This window comes from Fulmarus glacialis, unplaced genomic scaffold (genome assembly GCF_000690835.1).
Source record: "Fulmarus glacialis isolate BGI_N327 unplaced genomic scaffold, ASM69083v1 scaffold966, whole genome shotgun sequence".
Taxonomy (NCBI): domain Eukaryota; kingdom Metazoa; phylum Chordata; class Aves; order Procellariiformes; family Procellariidae; genus Fulmarus; species Fulmarus glacialis.
The window spans coordinates 16463-36605 of NW_009217316.1; the positions used below are offsets into that span (position 1 = coordinate 16463).

Genomic DNA, 20143 nt, shown 5'->3' on the forward strand with positions numbered 1-20143 from the left:
AAGGTATGATAAAATCTATGATAAAATATCTTGAGGCAACTGTATTGTGGTCTGTGGCAAAACTTCCCTCTGAGGGAAGTGCCAGGATTTCACATTTCTGTGCAGATGACGAAAGAGAACTTCCTTTATAATTATTGGAGCCAAAATGGTTCCATCTAATTGCAGGTTTGGGGGCTTATATTAATCCTGCACGCTAATTAATATATACATATGTTTGCCCAGCGTTTAGCAGTCTGAGGCACCTATTCTAACAGACCCTTATGGGTGTTCTTGTAAAAAAAAAAAAACATAAATAATAATTTAAAAAATAATGAATGGCATTGTGCAAAACAGTTGATCAACACATGACTTAACTATAATATATGTGTGTGCTTAGACATGGTATGAGATTTTAACATGAGCTTTTGGCTGAGGTCGTGACTGAGCATGAATAATAAGTAAAATCTGTGGTAGTTTCTGGTTTCTGCCTTAAGGAATAAAGCTATAGTAGGAGGTTTCCAATAACAATGAAAAATAATAAGTAAAGGTGCAATTATTTCCTATATTCTTAGCACAGGTGGGATTTGTTCCCAGCAACAGCTAAAAGATGTTGTTTTTTCAGAGCTAGATGCCACATTCCCCTTCTAGGGAGCCAGGCTTTAACCTTGTATATATTCAGCTCTTTCTTACAGTAATCCAGAGTGAAAAATGCTCAAGTGCTCATCACTGTGCTTGGCTAAGTGCTTCAGAAAAGGATCTCTTTTTTCTACCAGTCATCTGCTGTCAGGTGGCTGTCCAGGTTCCTTAGAGAGGCAAGACTATGTATTATATTGGTTACTCACTGACAAAACCAAACAGAACCAAAAGAATTACATTCCCAGAACATACTGAAACCTAAGCTTGGAGAATCTGTGGAGTAAAGATGACCTCGTATTGCATGCGCAGCAACAGTGCTGCTGTTACATCTTGGGCGTGACTGCATGGCAAATAATAATTACCAACTTATAGCCCCAAATCAAACAGCTTGAAATTATCGTGAAGACTAAGAACATTATCTTAGTCAAACCTGCATAAATTGTTGGCTCAGTGATTTCCAAGTACACTAGATTGTATGGAAATAACTGTATCTTGATGTCCCGAAGTGGCTAGAGGTCTCTTCTGCTGAGGGACCGCTGGCAGACTGCTGTATTCTTGTTGCTCCTGTTTTCTTAATCAGTTTTCATGGAATTCTGATAAAGCAGTGGCAATAAGTAAAAGTAACTTCCAGTGACAGATTAGTTTCTCATATTTACTGTTGGAGATAAACTAGATAAACAATAACATCCTGTAGGACCATGGAGGGGGCTCTAGCACCAAGGTGTTGCTGAGGGTCAGGAGTCAGAAGGGGAAGTGGAAGAGGTGTGCAGAAAGGAAAGGGGGGAGAAGTTTTGCCTAAGAAATTTAAACAGAAGTGTTTACAGACAGAACTTTTCTATTTAAGTTATTTCATTTTTATCTTTGATCTACCAAAGAGTATCTTGGTTTTTCTCCTTTGTACCATTTTGTTACATGCCATTTATTGAAATCTAGCAGTGTGAAATCTAGCTGGGTACCTGCTCTGCAGTTTGGCTGGACCCTAAAAGGATGAGAGTTGGCCCAGGCTTGGTTGCTCTTTCTCTTACAAGGGAGGCCATGGTGTCCTTTTTTTTGTCTCCTAGGCAAAACTGAGGTCTTTAAGGACTCTGCAAACCCCAGCCCCCATTTGCCTTATGGGAGTTATCTGGTTTGTTTTACAGTGGGTTTGGGACTCCACAAAGGCCATCTCTTTCAGTGCGGATGAATCAGGTGAGAGAGGAGTGTTGGTTAAGTGTTTGCAAGGAGCATAGGGCCCCAAGCACATGACTTCGGTTCTTTCAAAGTCCTATAGCTTTGGGGTACAGATCCTGGAGTATTTCTGCAGGGCTGTGCTAGATAAACCAACACAACCCATGAGCATCTTACTTTTTCAGAGGTTTGGGATTCCCACTGACCGAAGGCTTTGTAAAAATGGAGCAAAATGATGGGGATTCTGCTGTAACTAACCTTTTCTATGGTTTTCACAAGGACGCATATCATGATAACCTCCCCTGCTTAGTCCTTTTTTTAACTCCATCCTAAACTAACTTATAACCTAAGTATAAAAAGGCATATACTACATTCACAAAATGAAGTTATTTTAAAGTGGTGCTTATAACAATTGAAATTACTTTTAAAGTTAAAAGGCCATTTCTAAGTGTATGTAGAGGAAAGTAAGATCGAGGTAAAAATAGCTGATGGGGGAAAGTAGGGCTGTGCTGTGAGGGGAAAATACATGAAGGCTTTTTTTTTTCATCACAATTCTTCTCATAGCTTTCCTCTGCATTTTCTGTTTTTCTTCCTTTTCCTGCTTTATGGGTGCATTTCCCTTACAATTCTGTTAAATTTCTCATTTGCTCTTTAACTTGGCAGTAAAAATGTGTTGAGCCCAGTTTGCTATAAAAATATGTTCTGGGAAGATTGGCTCAGTTATCAGATTTTGGGGCTTTCCAGTAGAACTCTGAATCTTGCCAGAGGAGAAGGCACATCAAAAATTTAACATTGCATCTTATTTATCTCATCTCGCTCACTACAGGTAGCTTTACGTGTAACCTCCTGTTTGTTGTACTTCGTCTTCCCAGCCCCTTCAGAGCATTCTTGTTTGATACAGACATAAATTGCACTGGCAATTGTAAAGCTACTGTGCTGTAGAATTGTATTTTAGTTGCACGTACCTGTAATTAATTGTATGGGAATTTTCACAGTACTCTCCCCAAGGGACAATTTCATTGAAAAGTAACCGAGTTGTCTAGACTATAGCAACTCATAAAATCATCACTAGTTTTGGGTTTTGAGCTACAAAGCAGCAATAGAAACATGGCTTGTAGATTTAAAGTACTTCCAAGCACAGGAACTGTTTTATAATTCCCATCGTAGTAGTCTAACCTGGCAAACTGTTTTTAACAGGGTCGAGAACAGAAAATGTACAATAAGCTTAAAGTAAAGATTATCTCTGTGTTAATTTGTGATAGTTTTTTAGGTGTAGAAGCGCATCCGCTGTACATGGACCTTTCTTCCTCCAAATGTGTAAAAAAGATGTATTTTGTAGAAAGCACGTTGTGCCTGCCTTTCACAGCTTGTGCCTTAACTTTAATGTAGGAATAGCTTGACACTCAGAAAGGAACTTCAGTGGTTCTGGGTAACAATGACGGCATTCATGTTTGTGTGTTTATACTGCAAGGGCCAGTTGGTGGAAGGATTTTTTTTTTTTTTTTTTTTTTTTTTTTTACTATTTAGCTTTAGAAGTAATCTGCTAATTACCTTGAAAATTACTAACTGAAAGCACAAATGTTTTTCAGAAAGTTGGAAACTGTAGTTGGGCACATGGAACTTGTAGGTGCTTATTTAAATAGTTTCTATGTATATGCACATATATATACATATATATATGTATGTAAAATATTACACTGCAAGATTGAATGGGATTTATATGTACCATTGTAGTGCCTCGAGAACTGAAAAAAATCGCTCTAGCTATACTAGTGCTATGTGTCTGCATACTGAAAGCCGTTATGGTTTTCAAGGAGTTTTTACAGTGCCTAGCAGAAAAAGCCAGCATACTTATTTAGGCCAGCACTTCAGTGTGCTGAAGATGGTGAAACTTAAACAAATGTTTGAGTTTTCCTTGCACTGTAGCCAAAGCAAATCAGAAGTAGAAAAAAGCAAGGACTAACGTACCATTTCACACTCGATGACTTGAAACACAGAGAGGCTTATTTCACAGGGGAAATGGTGTATTACAAGTTGATGTTAGCCAGTACATGATAATCAAAATGATGTAAAATTGTAGGAAAAACAGGGTGATTTGTAGCTCTCGTGTATTACCAGGTGAGCCTAAAGGCTATAAAACATTTGCTGACCCCAAGACTACATATTCTCTTGTCTTTTTAGCGCTTGTGGCCTGGCAGGTGAAAGACACCACCCTGATTCTTGCTGAAGATGAAGCCTGGTGCTTTATCCATGCTAGCATAGGCTCCTTCTTGCACGGTTTTTCCATATATAGTCAGACAGCATCATTCACAGCAGTTTCTCAGCTCTTCTGCCTCTAATGCCAAAGGGTACAAGAAGCCAAGGAGCAATGGAAAATAACAATAAGTACTTCATTTCAACTTCAGCCCAGTGATATATCATCTGAAACAACTCACACCTGCTAACATATGTTTTATACACCTAATTGAAACAGTGATAGCCTCAAAGAAAGGTTTGTGACAGCATACCAGGCACAGTGCAGATTTTATTTTATCAGAATCTTTGTTTTTAAAAAAAAGAGAGGAGACATGACTCCCCACTGAATGTGTTCTTATGTTTGGGTCTTAAAAATGCATTTCTTTCTCAGAAACACGAAGTAGGATTAATTAAAAAACATAACAGATCTTTCTGTAGATTTTGTGCATAGGCAGGATGACGAAAGCCTTGATTCTGGCTCAGTAATCAATAGGCATTTTAGTCCTTACTAGTAATTCCGAGTATTGTCATTAGAGCTGTTTTTCAAATTATACTGATGGAGTTTCTTAAATATAGGTGGTCAGAGCAAGTGTTAAGTATATTTTCGTGTAAAATAAATCCTCCCGCCCTTCAGTGCATTGAAGTGGAGAATCTGCCATTGCCTCCCTCATTGCTGGTCAGGGGTTTGTAACCCTGCTGGGGCTCATAAGCATGAAATTCCCTCGGCCCGAAGCTGCTGAAAGAGCGCTGAGCTGCCCTGGGTCTCTGCAGCTCCTCCACACCCTGGTCCTCCATGGGCAGCCTGCCGTGGGATCCCTTTGCCATGATTCAGCCCGTTCACACATGAGGGTTTAGGGTTCAGCCCAGAAGCATCTTGGAAATCCCCACGTAGCTGAATCCTCCTGAAATCAGTGGCACGCCTTGTGTAGTGAGTGCTACCTGCATAGTGATAACAATTCCTTAGATTGGAGCCTGGTCATGCACTGGAGCCTCAGTGCATTCTTGCTGGGTTTGTGCACTGATGAAGGCAAAATGCGTAGCAGTCGGGGTGGGTAAGGACTGTGTGCATTAGCAGTTTTATGGCCTGTACTGTAAGTGGCTGAATAGCTTTTGTACAGCTGTAAGCGTGTTTAACCCAATGTTATAAAACACGTCTCAAATGTATTTTCATAGCTTCATAAACTGTAGTTCATTTATGTAGGTATACTTTTTATTGTAATCCTTTATCTTAAACATGAAACTATTTCCTGATACTGTTTCTATTTTTTTTTCTTCTTTTTTATGAAAAAAGGGGAAAAGAAGAGAAAAGAAATACTGCCTTTTTGTTATATGCATCAGGAGAGTCCTTAAGTACAGTAATAGTGCCCTGAACTTGTATTTTTGTATTTCTAACCTCAGAATGCAGGCCTAGCAACTAAAAAGCCAAAATAACATTAATTATGACTGTTCCTCGCTGTGGTTTTTGGAGTATAAGTTTGGAACAGATGTTTGGGGAGAAAGGAGGGGGGGAGGAAGGATGGATTGTTTCTTTTTCTCAGCCCCAAATGGTTTTAATTCTTTCTTGAACATTTTGAGAATATCTTTAAACATTTGCCAGAGTTCAATTAACATCCTGTGACTAAAGGTGGAAAATGTCCTACTTTGTTTTTCTTCAAACATATACCTGCTCTTGCTGCTCGTGCCAAAGCCAGAGAAAGAAAGGATTCCAGCTGGCATAGGTTTTATTACTGTTACATTAATTTGCAGGTTAAGCCTCAAGTTGGGAGGGGTCTGCTGGGTTGATTTATTTATTTACTTTTTTTATTTTCATGATTTTAAAAAAGGGCCGTGTAAAACACTGCTGTTTAATTACAGGAAGGTTATGCTCTTTTTTGGTGAGTGTTTAACAGCTTATTCTTGTTTACATGAAGTTGTAGAAATCTAGTTTCAAAATATGTTTAAAGTAGAGATTGTGTTCTTGGGTTTATCATGTTTTTCCTGTACTATGTATAAACAGAAGATTGTACATTATTGAAAGCCCTTTTTTGTGGAAAACAGGATTGGGAAAAAAAGTTTATATAAGAATGCAAAATAACTTCCCGAGACTATTGGCGCAGTGTGACCATAAAACCTCAACAGCACATTGTGCAGTGACATTATAACAATTTGCTTTAGCACCTCTGCAGCATTCTCAGAAAGTCCTGTTCTACAAAACACATGCCATGGTATCAGTTGCCTGTTTTTTCCAGAATTGGTTCTTTACATGCATGTTTTTGTGATTAGTTGCTGTTTCACAAGTAATTGGAAGTGGAGAAAATTTTTTTCTTACTTAGCTTATTACATGTATGTTTTATTTGCATACATTTATACATTCAATAAGTTGTAACATATCTGCTTATATAGGTGTGCAAGCTCCTTTTAGTGGATTTATAATCTCTGGATTGGGATTTTCTGTGTTTTAGTGTTAAAGACTGTTCTTTGATATACCGATATCAAGACAGAAAATGGCACGCAATTGCTTCTAAGGCCAGATAGAGTCCAGCTGCTCCACCAACCCCTATATTGGCTCTGGAGGACTATTTTTTTTTTAACCTGAGTGTTATTAGTTCTGTTTCTCTTGTAGCCCAAAATGGTGAGCAGATCTCATGTGTAAATAGTTCCCAATTTTACTGACAGTGAATAAGAATATACAATACTAATGTCATACTAATAGTACTTTAAATAAAAACCTTTATGTTTATTTTGTACCTTTATCATTTTAGCTTTACCTCCAGGATTTTAGGGTGACTTCCCATATAGGCTAGCTCAGCTGAAGTCATTCTATTCCAAAATACAATATATTCGGTTCTGTGTTTTACCTATAGGATCTGAAGTGTTTGCATGCTTTCCAAAGTGAATGCAAACCTTGTAATTAAATACATTTTCAGTCACTTAAAATTCAGCATGAGCTTACACTGAGCGTTTAAATGAAAACTGAAGGTGATTTGAAATGTTGGAATCAACCTATCTACCATTTCATTTAAAACAGCAAGGTTATCCATGGGTTGGGTGCATAACTACTTGTGGGTTCATCCTGTTTGAGGTACCACCCTCCAAAATAGCTGTGGAAAGTACCTTTTCAGACTGTCTCTGTGGCTGTGCAAGTAACAGTTGCCATGTCTGTGGTGGCTGTGAGGGAGGGTAGAGGATGTCCAGAAACATCTACCTACATCCTTGCTTGCTTAAATGTTCCCTCCTTCGGTATAGCAAACCCTACTGGCTGAATGCTATTCTTCAAATGATGCAAACAAACAAGAAAAAGTATTTTTTTGTCTAACTTATTTTCGCTAGTGCTTTTGCATAAAAATAATGTTAAAAAACTTATTGCTCTTTGTATTTGAATCCATATTCACATCATTACATGAGGTACATTTTTGAAATTCTCTTGGTGCTTATTCGCTAACTGAGCCTTGCTTCAGCCAGAGACAATAGAAAATTAGTTCTTCTGAGTAGTAATAGTTCCTAAACAGCTCGTTATTTAGCGCTTGATACTTGATCTGAGCTAGGAGAGGACTGGAAGGAAGGGTGGTTTCCCCAGAAGACATTTTTCTGGCCAAATCCTGCTCTGACTAGTGTCATGAGGAAGAGTAGGATGCTGGCAGTGGCGATGGCTGAAGTGCAAGACGAGGGACGTGCTCCTGGCGCGAGCATGTGTGAGAGCAGCCCGGCAGTGACCGCCGCAGACCACACAGCCCGCGGGACCCGCTGCGTGGGGGCTGGCAGCGGCCATCAGGACATGCCCTGCGCCGCCCCCCCGCTTGGCACAAGGCCAAGTCAATAATAAGTTGTAATTGTTATATTGATGGCTCTTTTGTGATCGTGCAGAGGGATGGAGGTCTCTGCCAGGCTTGGCAAGTGCCCATTTGACAAACCATAACCATCTCAAGCTGCTCCCTCGAGTGACAGCAGAGCTGCCAAGCATGCAGTTGGCTTTGAGAACAGATTTGCCTCTCCTCTCCCAGGAGCAAGGTTCAGAGATATTTACTGGGATAAGACAGAAAACTTTTAACTGTGTGTGCTTGCGCCCGTTGGCTGAAGAAAAGCTCCAACCTTCACCATGGTGAACCTAGTGCTTGTTTTATGTAGGTGCTTAATCCAAACACTGGAATTGCACTTGGAATCTAAAATACCAGTGTCTGTAGCGCTACACAGTGCTCTGTTTAAACTACCCTGGGTTTCCTTCAGTTGTATTACATATGTGTTTTACATCATCTTTGTGGACATGAATGATAAAAGTATTTTTGAAAATACAAGAAATTAATCTGAATGGACCTTTCACAAAGGCTGAAAAACACTTTCTGTCCTCTGAGTCCCCTTCTCCCCCCGCCCCCAAAACAAGCAAGCAAGCAAAGGAAAAACTCTGGCTTAGTCTGTTTGGATGATCCAGTGTCTGAAATTTGTTGCCCAAGTTTGCAGAGCCAATGCATTGTGCCACCTGTACCAGCTTGCAGCTGAGAGAGTCCTGCTACAGCTTCTAGACTAAAGACTTGCATAGCAGCCATGACGCATGTTATTTAACTGTTTTGTATTTCATTGCTCCTAGCATTTATTTCCTGTGCTTTATATAAAGGAAGAATATTTCATTTTGAATGACTTGATACGTCTTTAGATCAGCAATGGGATCGGCTGTGGGAACGTTCTCCCTTCTGGTGAGCGTGGAGGAGACTGTGTGCATCCATGGGCACAGAGGGACGAAGTTTGACAAATCCATAAATGTGCTTTAGTGGGAGACCAAAATTCACATAATATTAAGAATTCACTTTTTTTTATCAAGGAAGCTGTCACAGTATATGGGAATGCAAACTTCTTAACATAAGAAATGCTCTCATAAAACTGTTTCTATGAAATACAAACTGCAAGTCCCACACGGGACAAAGTGTGAAGCTCAATTTTTATGAGAGATCATTGGAATTACCATGAACTTTCAGTGACACTAGCGATGTTGGTTCCCTCTGCAGTAAGCTATTTGCTCATAGTTATTCATTGTATACTTAAATGTATGCTTTCTGGTCACAAAAATAATTGGCAAGGATGTTTTGGGTTTGTTTTCCTCCATGGGAGGAGAAAGGAAGAACTCATAATGTTCTTGATCAGAGATCAAGATAGATCGTATTCATTGTAATGGCACACACAGCTTGTGCTGGTTTTCATCAGCTTTGTCTTTTTTTATATTTCAAGGCACAGTATAGAAGTCTTCAGATTTAAAAAGTGACATAAGTGCAAATGATGTGCACTTGCTAGGACCAAGATTCATTCAAAGTTGAGGGGAAAAAATCCTCTGTAAATCTCATGGTGGAATGAATTCACTCACACAAAAGGCAGAATTTATCTTGGCTACGGTGGTGTGAATACCGAGTAAACCCCAGAAACATAAAAGATAAGGCTCCAGATTTTCAGCAGTGTAGCTGGGATGTTGTCTATTCCAGAATGTCAAATGATTAACTCTCTGCAAAATGTTTCTGAGCTATTTAAATTACTGACTTCATCTACTGGAAGAAGAAAAAGTAGTAGATGGGCATTCAAGAGGTGAGATCTTTGCTGTAGGATTAAGTGATGTTCTCCATGATTTCGATAGCAAAACTGACTGGAAGAAGAGGTAGAGCAAGTCTTAATGGTGCAACTTTGCTTTTCATCACACTACAAAGACTTCTTACCATGCAGGCAGTAATCATAATCCCTTTTTGTCCATGTATTTACTTTTGGCAAATGAACTGTTGTGATGCAGACAGCCTTCTTACTTGTGATGGGTTGTGTTTAAAGGCAGCATAAAAATTAAAAGAGAAATAACTTGCTGGAATACTTTGTGACCCTGTATGTTTTCTGTCTTTCCATAACTAGTAATTTTATGTAATACCTGGCTCTGATATGGCATACTATGCCAGCTGTGCCTAGTGGTGTCCACCTCAAGTCCATGCCCACCTCAAGTCCATCTCCGCCGGTGGAGTCCACCTCCTCTTTGAGGAGCAGTGGCATTGTCTCAGCATGGAAAAATCCAGAAAAAAACCCCAAAACTAGCATTCTTTCCTTGCCTTTGTTTTGTTTTGTTTCATTTTTTAGTCTGCTGGGGGCAGCATAGATGAAGTGAGTCTTTTGGCAGGGCCGCTGGAGTGAGGAGAGGGGAAATGGCTTTGTGGGCCAGGACTGAGGGAATATTGCATGCGAGGGTGGGGGCAATATTAGGAAGATGTAACTGAGTCATTTGGACGGTAAAACATTGGGTTTAGGTTAGTCTGAGGTAGAACTATGTAGGGTCTCTGAATGAAAGCCAGATGATGAAACTGGATATGGTAAAAAGCAATGAGCTAGCTAGCAAGGAGCCTCAGAAAGAGCATTGCCAGAGGAGAGAGGTGGAGAAGGCGGTTTTCTTGCTATTGTAGAACTAGTATTTAGTTACGGTTAATAGTATTGTGTATTTGTACATCATCTTGCTGAAAGCACGTGCTTCTCTATCACCCTTTCCCCTCTAGATACTTAGACGCTTCGTCTTAGAGAAATGTGTGGTGTTGACTTTTGGGGGAGTTTTTTGCTATTCAGACTTCTGAAGCCTAATTCCGATATTTTTTCCTTTGAGTATTGCATGATGAGAAACGGTAAGGCCATTAGCACACGTGCTACAGGAACAGCTCTGCTCGGTCCCCCAGAAGGGCAGCATGCCCCAGCGAAGCGTCCTGTTTTGCATGTGCATAGCAACGTCCAAGCGGAGATCAGTGAGCCAGCTCTCTTGGAGCTCTCCTGAGAGTTATTGCAAATACTTGTCCAAGTCACGCAGTTGTTACACCCTGGAACAGGCCATAGGTTAGATGCAAAGGTGCTTAATTTTTTCTTTTCCTTTTAAAAAGTAAATATTTACAATAATTATTGTGAAACACCAACCAAGTTTAAAAAAAAGAAAGCAAGCAAGCGATATCTTGATCAAAGTGCACTGCTGTGCGCTTCCCCTTCAGCGCGCTGCTGGTACCCTGGCAAGCTGCCCGAAGGAGCCAGGGGCGGCCGGCGGCTCGGGTTGCAGTTTGTACACCTGACGTGTAGCTGAGGGCCCGGGACTCCTGCTCGGCGTGGGAACGGCTTCGCAAAGCCACCGTCCTTGGCCTTACAGTACTTAATTAAAATACCTCATCTAGGGGCTGTTTATTATGGCAGCGCCAACCTGTGTGTTGTGTTTTTTGTTTTTCCTCTTTTTTCCTCCCCCTGTCTCTCTGATGTGTTGCACGCAATCAGTGAGGCACCGCATGGGTTGCTCCTCTTAGACACTGACAACCAAGGAAATTAAATTCTGAGGCGGAATCAGTTAAAAGCCTGACTAAATCAGTGTTGTTTTTCTATGGCAACTGAAACAACATAATTATTTAAAGGATAAATTTTTATTACTAATGAATTTTTTTCAAGACAGTAAGTTTTTTGCATTTTGTTTATACCAGGACCCTCTTAAATACATTTTGGGATTTTTAATTTTTTCCTTTTGAAGAGAGGACAAGCAATTGAGTTCAGTAGGACGCTGTTAGATAAAAGCAGTGATAGACTCCAATTCCAGCTTTGAATATAGTAATATGCCTTTCAGGTACTGGGCACCGTTAGTATTACTGTTTTGTGCAAGAAGAAATATATATTTATATGGTTATTCATACTTGAAAAAGCTCATAATCGTTTGTAAAATCCGTAGTGACAAGTCTAGATTTAAAAACTTAAGACAATGGAGCGTTTGCTTATACTGTTTAAACAACTCCTTTGAGTATACTACACAAAATCTTGCCTTTTTGTTCAGGTAAACTAATTAAAAGAAAACTGTAAGGATGGTCTGACCTCACAGATTCTTACGCACGCATTTTGGTTTCTTCTGTCTCTCTCCTTCAATGTGTCTACCTATAAGTGAAGCATGGGCCAAAGCTGTTACAGAATTGGGTCTTACTGTACGAAGTTATTAGAAAAATTAAAAGGATGCCCTGAAAGTATAAGAAAATCTATGGAAATGCATAATTGCAATGATTGCTTCTTCTCCCCACTGTTCTGTGTATCTTTTCCCTTATATACGATACTGCATATTAAGTTTTATAGACCACTGATTGTTGTTTTATAAAAGCATGGCCCTTGTTATCACTAAAAGTAGCGATAGCCTTAGTAGATGTTGTACATTCTCAAATGTTGTTTTCTTGGGACCCCTTGTTATCACTAAAAGTAGCAATAGCCTTAGTAGATGTACATTCTCAAATGTTGTTTTCTTGGGAGGACAAAATTTGGGAGGATATCACCCCCTCTTAAGGGGGCTTAAAAGGGGGGTGATTATAATGGCAGAAATTGGTGGTATCAGTGTTTAGAATTGTGTATTTTCTCATCCTATGAGTGCATACATGTATTTACAATAGGGTTTTCTGTTGCATTTGCCTAAAAAAACCCCACTGAGCTAAAAAGTTTGAAAGGAACGGCTTGAGGAATTTTTTCCATCAAGATACAATCAAGGGCAGGAAATCGTAGAAGCAGAGTTGTGGTTTTCCCTCCATTTTTTTATTAGTTAATTAAACTATAACAACTCTTAACTTCATTTTAGGTTAACTGTTCCTAGAGTTCAGAAATATTTTAAGAGGTCAATAATGCTTTCTTTGGCTTTCACTCATTCGGTGTGGGATAAGGAGTTGCAGTCAGCAGGGCAGAGTTTTCCAGATGTGCTGCAGAGCGTGTGTGCGTGCGCTCATGTCGACAGTTGTTGACGGTGGGAAACCATCCATCTTTCCTCATCTGCGCACCACCCTGTACGGATGAAAACCACAGGAAAGAAACGTGGATAGCCTGACATCTGTAAGCAAACTTACAGTATCTGATTAAAGCTCAGGAGCCCTGAGTACTTGCAGCTACCAGTTGACATGCATTTTTACTCGATGATGGAGAGGTGCTGAGTCTGAGTGAGAGTACTGGGGGAGGGGGAATCCAAAGGGAAAAATTTGAGACATAGGTGTGTATTTAGTTTTGCCAGAAGCAAAAAAAAAACCCAAAGACCCCATTGTACATTGCAGCACGGTTTTTCTCTGTGAAGTCGGGATGTTTCTTTTTTAAAGTACTGTGAGGCATCTGTCTGCCTTCTCAGCGCGTAGAGCTGCTTAGAGACGTGCATTTAAAGGGCATATAAGGGAAGCAAATAGAGCCATGCAAGTGTCACATAACTGTCTTTAATAACGGGAGCTATTCCAGCACTCGGAGCCAAATTGTCTTTCAGCAGAAAGGATAAAATTTAGCAGAGCTGGGAAAGGGAAAGAAGAAAGGGGAGGGGAAACACAGCACCACCTCCTGCTGACACCACAGAAGTTTCCCTCAGCTTTCCCTCTCTCTCCCTCTGTGCATATATTTTCTTTTTAATCAGCTGGGGCTCTTCCCTCCCCTGCTTTTTTTTTTTTTAAACTGTATTTTTATAGTTGGAATTCTGCTTTCCTAATTTCTCTTGTTTCACATTTAACTTCTTCAGAGAATTTCATTAATAGTTATTGCAATTAAAAATAATAAATAAACTCAGCACCAGCTGCTCAAATGGCTGTCGTAGCATATCTGGAACATAATGCGGTCTGTTCAGGGCAGCCACACAATGCAATTTATCCCCACACCTGAGGGAATGAATTTCACAACTATAATTGCTACAATATAATTCTTATTAATGTTGTGCTATAATTCCTATTAATTCCAAAGGGCTAGTAAATGCATTAGGACTTGTCAACATATTATTTTACACTGTTTATGATCTGTAGAATTACGCTCTTCAGTATTGTATTGCATAAAGAAAAGCCTTAAAATTAGCTTTAATTGCAGGGGGGGGAAAACCACATTTTCTGTTCGGGCACTAGGAAACGAAGGAAGGATCCTGGTGTTTGAGGAGTAATGAAACTGCATTTTAAAATCAGTCCTTTGAACCTTTCGTGCCACGCAGTTAACAGTTTATGAAGATATATTAATAATGCCTGTCCTGGTTATTAGAAAAAGAACCACTGGTGTCTCTATGAAGGAATGAGTAACTATAAGAAAGATAGGTTTAGAAAATTAAAAATAACTGTCTTCCAGCAAAGACAAAAGTGGGGAAATTACAAGTCATTGTAACTGATGTAATAAATGCAGAATGTGTTATCTTGCTGTGCTCTTATTTATTCTTATTTTATCTCACTACCCTGCTTTTCTAGGTAGTGAATATGATGAGGAGGAAGTAGACTATGAAGAATCAGACAGTGATGAGTCCTGGACTACAGAAAGTGCTATCAGCTCTGAAGCTATCCTTAGTTCAATGTGCATGAATGGAGGGGATGAGAAACCTTTTGCCTGTCCTGTTCCTGGATGTAAAAAAAGATATAAGGTAAGCAGTGGTGCAGACCTACCTTATTTCCTGCTAAAAAAAAGGGTGAAAAAAGCCTCTAAAATCAATTTGTACCTTTCTCATTTAATAGACTTTTCACATTTATTTTTGTGGTATTTTAGCAGAGTACATATTTTATTCACTGGTTTCCTCTCAAGCACAGCCAAGTTATCAGTTTTACAAAGCACGTAGCCTTTTGCGTCCCTGTCTGTCAAGAGAGATTACGTAAGTGACTCTTTTGCTTTACATGTTTTAACTAGCTTTCTATTATTTAGACAAATTAACTGCAGAATGCAGGAGGTACTACCAGCAAAATAATCTCTTGGGTCCCTTTCAGAGACACTAAATAAAAAGCTTCTGCCCATCAGTGCCAGAATGAATTCCTTCTGCTTAACTGCTAGAGATACTGCCTCTCCTTTAGGGAGACTGTGCCCAGGGTACTTTTCCTAGTAAAGGTGATATGCGTAAGGTGGTGGTTAACATTTTGCAAGTCAGAGGTCACTTCGGGAAGGCTCAGCCTCGGAGAAATTCTGTCGTCATTCTGTCCTGGGTCCGAGTCCTTGTGACCTGTCTGCACAGCCGTCAGTGTGTCTGGCCCCCCATGCAGGGTTTGCATCCCTTTGCGTGATATGCTCAGAAACGATTTCCCCCTTCCCCCCTTTTAATTACTCTCCATCATGAAAAATTTTTGTCTGTTTATGGGAGTGAAACATCTTTAACTTTGAACCTTGAGCTGGCTGGTATAGAACATGCCATGATTTTGTGAGGACAGGAGTATTGCTTCACGTGAACTGGTGCAGGGACAGATGAAATTATATTGAACAGCTTGGACTTCAGTATGGTATTCTATAGTCATTGAAATTTGGGAACAGAAATAGCATGTTGGCATAGTTCCTCTAAATCATTTTCTCAAGTTTTTGCATGAAGTACTGGAAAATTCAACCACTGACCTATACCCTAGAAAAAGCAGTGGTGATTGAATTGGTTTTATACTAGTTTTATTTTATGGCTTCTCCTTTAAACAACTGAAAAGTAGGGACTTAAAAGAGAACAGAAATATGAAAGAGAAATATAGCAAGACCAATAACATTGGAGATAGAACAGTTGTGACAAGAATGAATAAACGTGTGCATGAAATTGTGTAGTAGACGAAAACGTGTTTTGGTGATGCTGCAGCTGTTCTGGACTGCCGCAGCTCCCATAGCAGCAAATCACAAGACTGGGATTCCTATACAGATCAGTTAATACTGACAATACTTACTTAAAACATGAGCAAGAAAGCAGTGTGCTCATTTTTTTAGTGACATACAAGTCTTTTTTTGCAGAGATTAGCCTTAATTACGTAATGGTTATTCTCTTGAGTTACAGGAAAAACTGAACATCATCTCCAGGGGCAGGACAAAGGGAAAGATGTTTTCAGACTATTTGCAAGTATTACTTTGCAGGTATACCCACATTATTCAAGATTAATGCTTTTCTTGTGTGTGGTAGAAGCTGTGCCAGATGAAGGGTATAGTATAAAAGCTAAATCCCTAGCTCAGGAAGCAAACAAGCCATGGTGATTGTTAGAAGTCACTGTGCCCACAGGGCATCTATGCATTGCAGAAAACATTCACTTAATGGTAAAGGCTAGAAGGAGAACCCTGTAATTTGCTATATCCTGTCTGTTCTCTATTTGACTGCCAGCCCTCTGTCTTTTTATTGCCCAAATAAGCAAGCTGTTTCTGCCTGCTTCTGCTATCTCAATACCTTCATCTCCAATGCATGAGGACTGTCTAAGGGATATCTTGTACACCATTAATGTTAGAACAGTCAGACAGAGAACAAATTAATGACCCTTAGAGAGGCTGACGGACAGAGAGCAGCAGCAAATAAAAAGTACCATATTTTCCTAAGAGACTCACCTCTGTTTAGTCCTGATAGGAAAACACATTTCCTTAAACTCTGCCTCACCTCATTTCTCTTTTCTGTGGGCTCTGTTTCCTCCCTTTTTTCTTTTCAGCCTAATTTTTTTCTTTTTGCATTTTTATCTTTGTTTCCTTCCTTTTAGCTTTGTGTCAGCTGTGTTTCTTGTTTCCTCTTCATCTTCCTTCTGCTTAACCCCCTCCCCTGACGAATTATTTGCGGAGTCTGGGTAGGGAGTCCTGTGATCAAAGCACTGGGATTTTCTGGTGGGTACTGGATAATCACAGTCAGGGCTGTAAAACAATTATAGAGCTCCAAACAGGAACACGGACATGCACATACAGTAATTGCCAGGCTCACTTTACGGCTGAGAAAGGATGCATTCCTTTAGAGAGCGAGGAGGAAAGCAAGATATACACAGTTTTATTTTGTCTGGCCTTAGGTGACGTACATTTGAGAAGCAGAAATGTTATTTTTAGATGTGTTATTTGTATTACAGTACTGCTTAAAGGACCCAGTAGGGATGGGGCTCCTTTTTGCAAACAATGTACAAGGATAAAAGATGGCCTGGGCACTGAAAAGTCATTATGGAAAGGTAAATAAGACAAGAATGAGTACAACAAATACTTCCAAGGAATGGGCTGGGGCGGACAATGGAAACTGTAATGAGAACATGTTTATACACAAGCCCAGATGAGTATCAGAAGACCCTACTGGCCTCCTGCCCAGCTGCTATCTCGTGGCAGTTTCCCATAGGCAGTGCAGTAGAAGTGAGTCATAAACATTTAGTTGTTCTTCAAGAACTTTATTTTTTTAAGAAATAAAATTGCTTGCTTATAATATGTATTGGTACTCTATATAGTATGGTACAGATTTTCTTGAGGAGCCGAAGATTCTGGGGAAAAAAAACCTTTTTTTTTAATTATATGTAATTTTTTTTGTGGGAGAGTCAGAAACAGCTAAATGAATTTGGAGCACACCGACTTCTAGATGCTTAAAACACAAGCCTCTGAACTAATTTCTGAAGCTTGCTTTCTTCTTCTTTAATTATGGTTACTGACCTAGAGAACAAATTATAAGTATTTTATAGTTTGCCACTTATGGATTTTTTTTTTTCTTCATATGATTTGTATTTGATGCCTTAAATTTGATTTTTAGAAAATCATCTGCATGATTCAAAGGAACCCAAAGATCTTAGCCTTGTTTCTGTGGAGCTCACCCTCACCCGATTTTGGATTTACATCCACATTTAGACGCCCTGTCCAGAAGTGTGTGGGTATTGAGTAGTTAATGTGCTTTGCAAAATGCCACCTGTAGGAGCTAAAGTGTGGATTTATGAAGGTGGCAATTATTTTCCCTTTCATTCAATACCACCTATGTGTGCCAGTTACTTGGTCTCTAGCTCTGGAGAAGGACGTTCAAAATGTGTATATGATGTAGATAAACTTACTCAGGCAACTTCCAAAGAGCAAATGAAGTTTGATACATAATAGGTAGTCACAAAAAAACCCACAAATAATGCATATATATTATTATAGAGAAAACCCTAGAGGATTTGTCATAATTTTCTAGTTTGTGCAAATACAGTAATAAAAGAATAATATATTTCCGTGCATACAAAATGTAGCTCATATGCATGACTGCTTTTTGGCCTGGGGCAAGAGGAGGAGAGGTACCTTCAAAGAATGAGTCTTTCTGGCAGGTAATGGGATGAGGGTCCTAGGCCTGTCGGTGGGACAAACCCCCGGGAAGGCTGATCTAAGAGCAGTGAGACTCGTCAGAGCTTAGGGGGGAAGAACATTGACGTGAGAGAGGGAAAGAAGGGAATTTACTTGGAAGAAAGGAGCAAGCCAGAGCTTGCAAGTTGGACCCACAAAGAAAACTTCAGGAATAACAGCCAGGAGATACAAAAACATACATGAAACAAGAAAGCCTCCCAAACTTTCCGTGACATCTCTTTTCTTGCTTGAAGGGGGTGGCAAGCTCTCTGCAGTGTAGTGACTTAATGAGTACTGTCATGCAAGGGGCCCTGCCCAGCAAGTGTCCTTGTGTCCATGCAAACCAGGTAGTACCAGTCTAAACTTCTCTATCTCCTCCTGATCTGGTCCCAGGTTAGTAATTGTTTCCTCCTGTTTAAGATTTTAGAGCACCCTTCTATGCTGCCATCTTCTTCCTCAATCATTTGTGAGAGTAAATAATGAGCAACCTAAGTAACTAGAGCAATAAAAGTGATGTATGAGTTTGGCAGTGGGTTTTGCCATACCTCAACAAACTCAGCCCAGACATACAACAAAGTGTTTACATTACAGCAGTGGAAAAAGTGCTGAAGAGTCGACTGTAATTCTAACAACAGTTTTCTTTTAGACAGGAGTACAGGTCAAATTTCATGTTGTACTAGCTCCTCATACTCTGCGTGGTTTACTATTTTTCAAACCTTCCATGGCCCAATTCATTCCATGTAGGTTTCTGGTTTAGCATTTCCTTAAATTTTTCTGCCTGAAAGTACTTTTCCCCCTTCATCAAAGCGCGTGGTGTACTTGAAGCTGAGTGGATCATTTAAAAATCTGGATCACAAGAAGAGTACCATTGGGATGGAATAGTGAGGATATTTGTGATTGCAGATTTATGGCATCTGTAGCAGTTGATACTATTTAAAAAGTATCTTAAAGTGATTTCTTACAAAAATTAAAAGTCTAAACAGGTTTATGTAGTTTCCAAAATATATATAGGGTTTGGGGATAGCTTTGTTTTTAAAATTTCACTGCGGTAGCAAAAGTTTAGCAGGTGAACCCCACATTTTCTCTTCTTTGAAGGCGCAGATTCTTCACGGTACTTAGGTGTTGACAGATGGCTTATGGCAGTCCTCATGCCATCCAGTGACATTCCCAGCCCCCTCACCCCAACGGTCCTGTGGGTGCTGAAGGTTGTAACTATGTGCAAAACCATCTAAAAGCTGCCTCAGGATCTCAGATAGCTTGCAGGGAATTCACTTGACTGCTCTTGAGGATGATTTGTAGCTTTGATGTGCTCTTGCCCGTTTTGGTGGTACAGCATTCCTCCTCCTCTGAATACTCTTCACCAGAAGTAATCTGCACTAAAGGCTCGTGTTCATATGTCTGGTTTGTATTGGAGACTAAAGATTCTTGTCTCCCACATCTCAGATGACAGCTGTGCAGTTGTTGTCCAGTATTTTTAAGGATGTAAATGACAATTTGGGGGCTGGACTTGCAACTTCAAGTGAGGATTCAGTGCCTGGATGCTGTAGAGGAGAGAAGCACGAATTTGTGGGTAGAGCAATTGCTTGGAGTCTTGCACCATACCGTCCTGGGTAGATATTTTAGGCTAAGTTTTTCTTTCTAAAGGACTTCCACAAATCAGCCTCCCCAGGCACCCAGGCGGCCGTAAAATGCCACTTCAGCGGTACAGGCTCCACTGGGCATTATGAGTTCTGACAAGAACAGTACCACACTCAACTTTATGATTGAAACCAGAGCACTGTTTTTGCTTAAAGATTGAAAATACATTGGTGCCGTGGCGTAGTTAACGTGTAATAAATAATGACCAGCATTTTACGTTGTAAGGTGAGAATACCATAGCTATCTGGGAGACTGCGTGGTTTCTCTTGCAATTACACTCCTCCCTGCTTTCCTGATGGGAGCTGTAAGTTTCTTATACTTAGAATCATAGAATCATTAAGGTTGGAAAAGACCTTTAAGATCGTTGAGTCCAACCATCAACTCAACACCACCATGCCCACTAAACCATGTCCCTAAGCGCCTCATCTACACGTCTTTTAAATACTTCCAGGGATGGTGACTCAACCACTTCCCTGGGCAGCCTGTTCCAAGGCTTGACCGCTCTTTCTGCAAAGAAGTGTTT

At 40.0% G+C, this 20143-nt stretch overlaps 1 protein-coding gene across 1 annotated transcript in view; it reads left to right on the forward strand.

Annotated features, from left to right (window-relative positions):
* Window positions 1-20143, forward strand: part of JAZF1 (JAZF zinc finger 1) — a 32388-nt gene that overhangs the window by 7985 nt on the left and 4260 nt on the right. The window contains exon 2 of the mRNA XM_009579606.1: window positions 14190-14359. Within this exon, the coding sequence (XP_009577901.1) occupies window positions 14190-14359 (170 nt within the window). The remainder of the gene's footprint in view (window positions 1-14189; window positions 14360-20143) is intronic.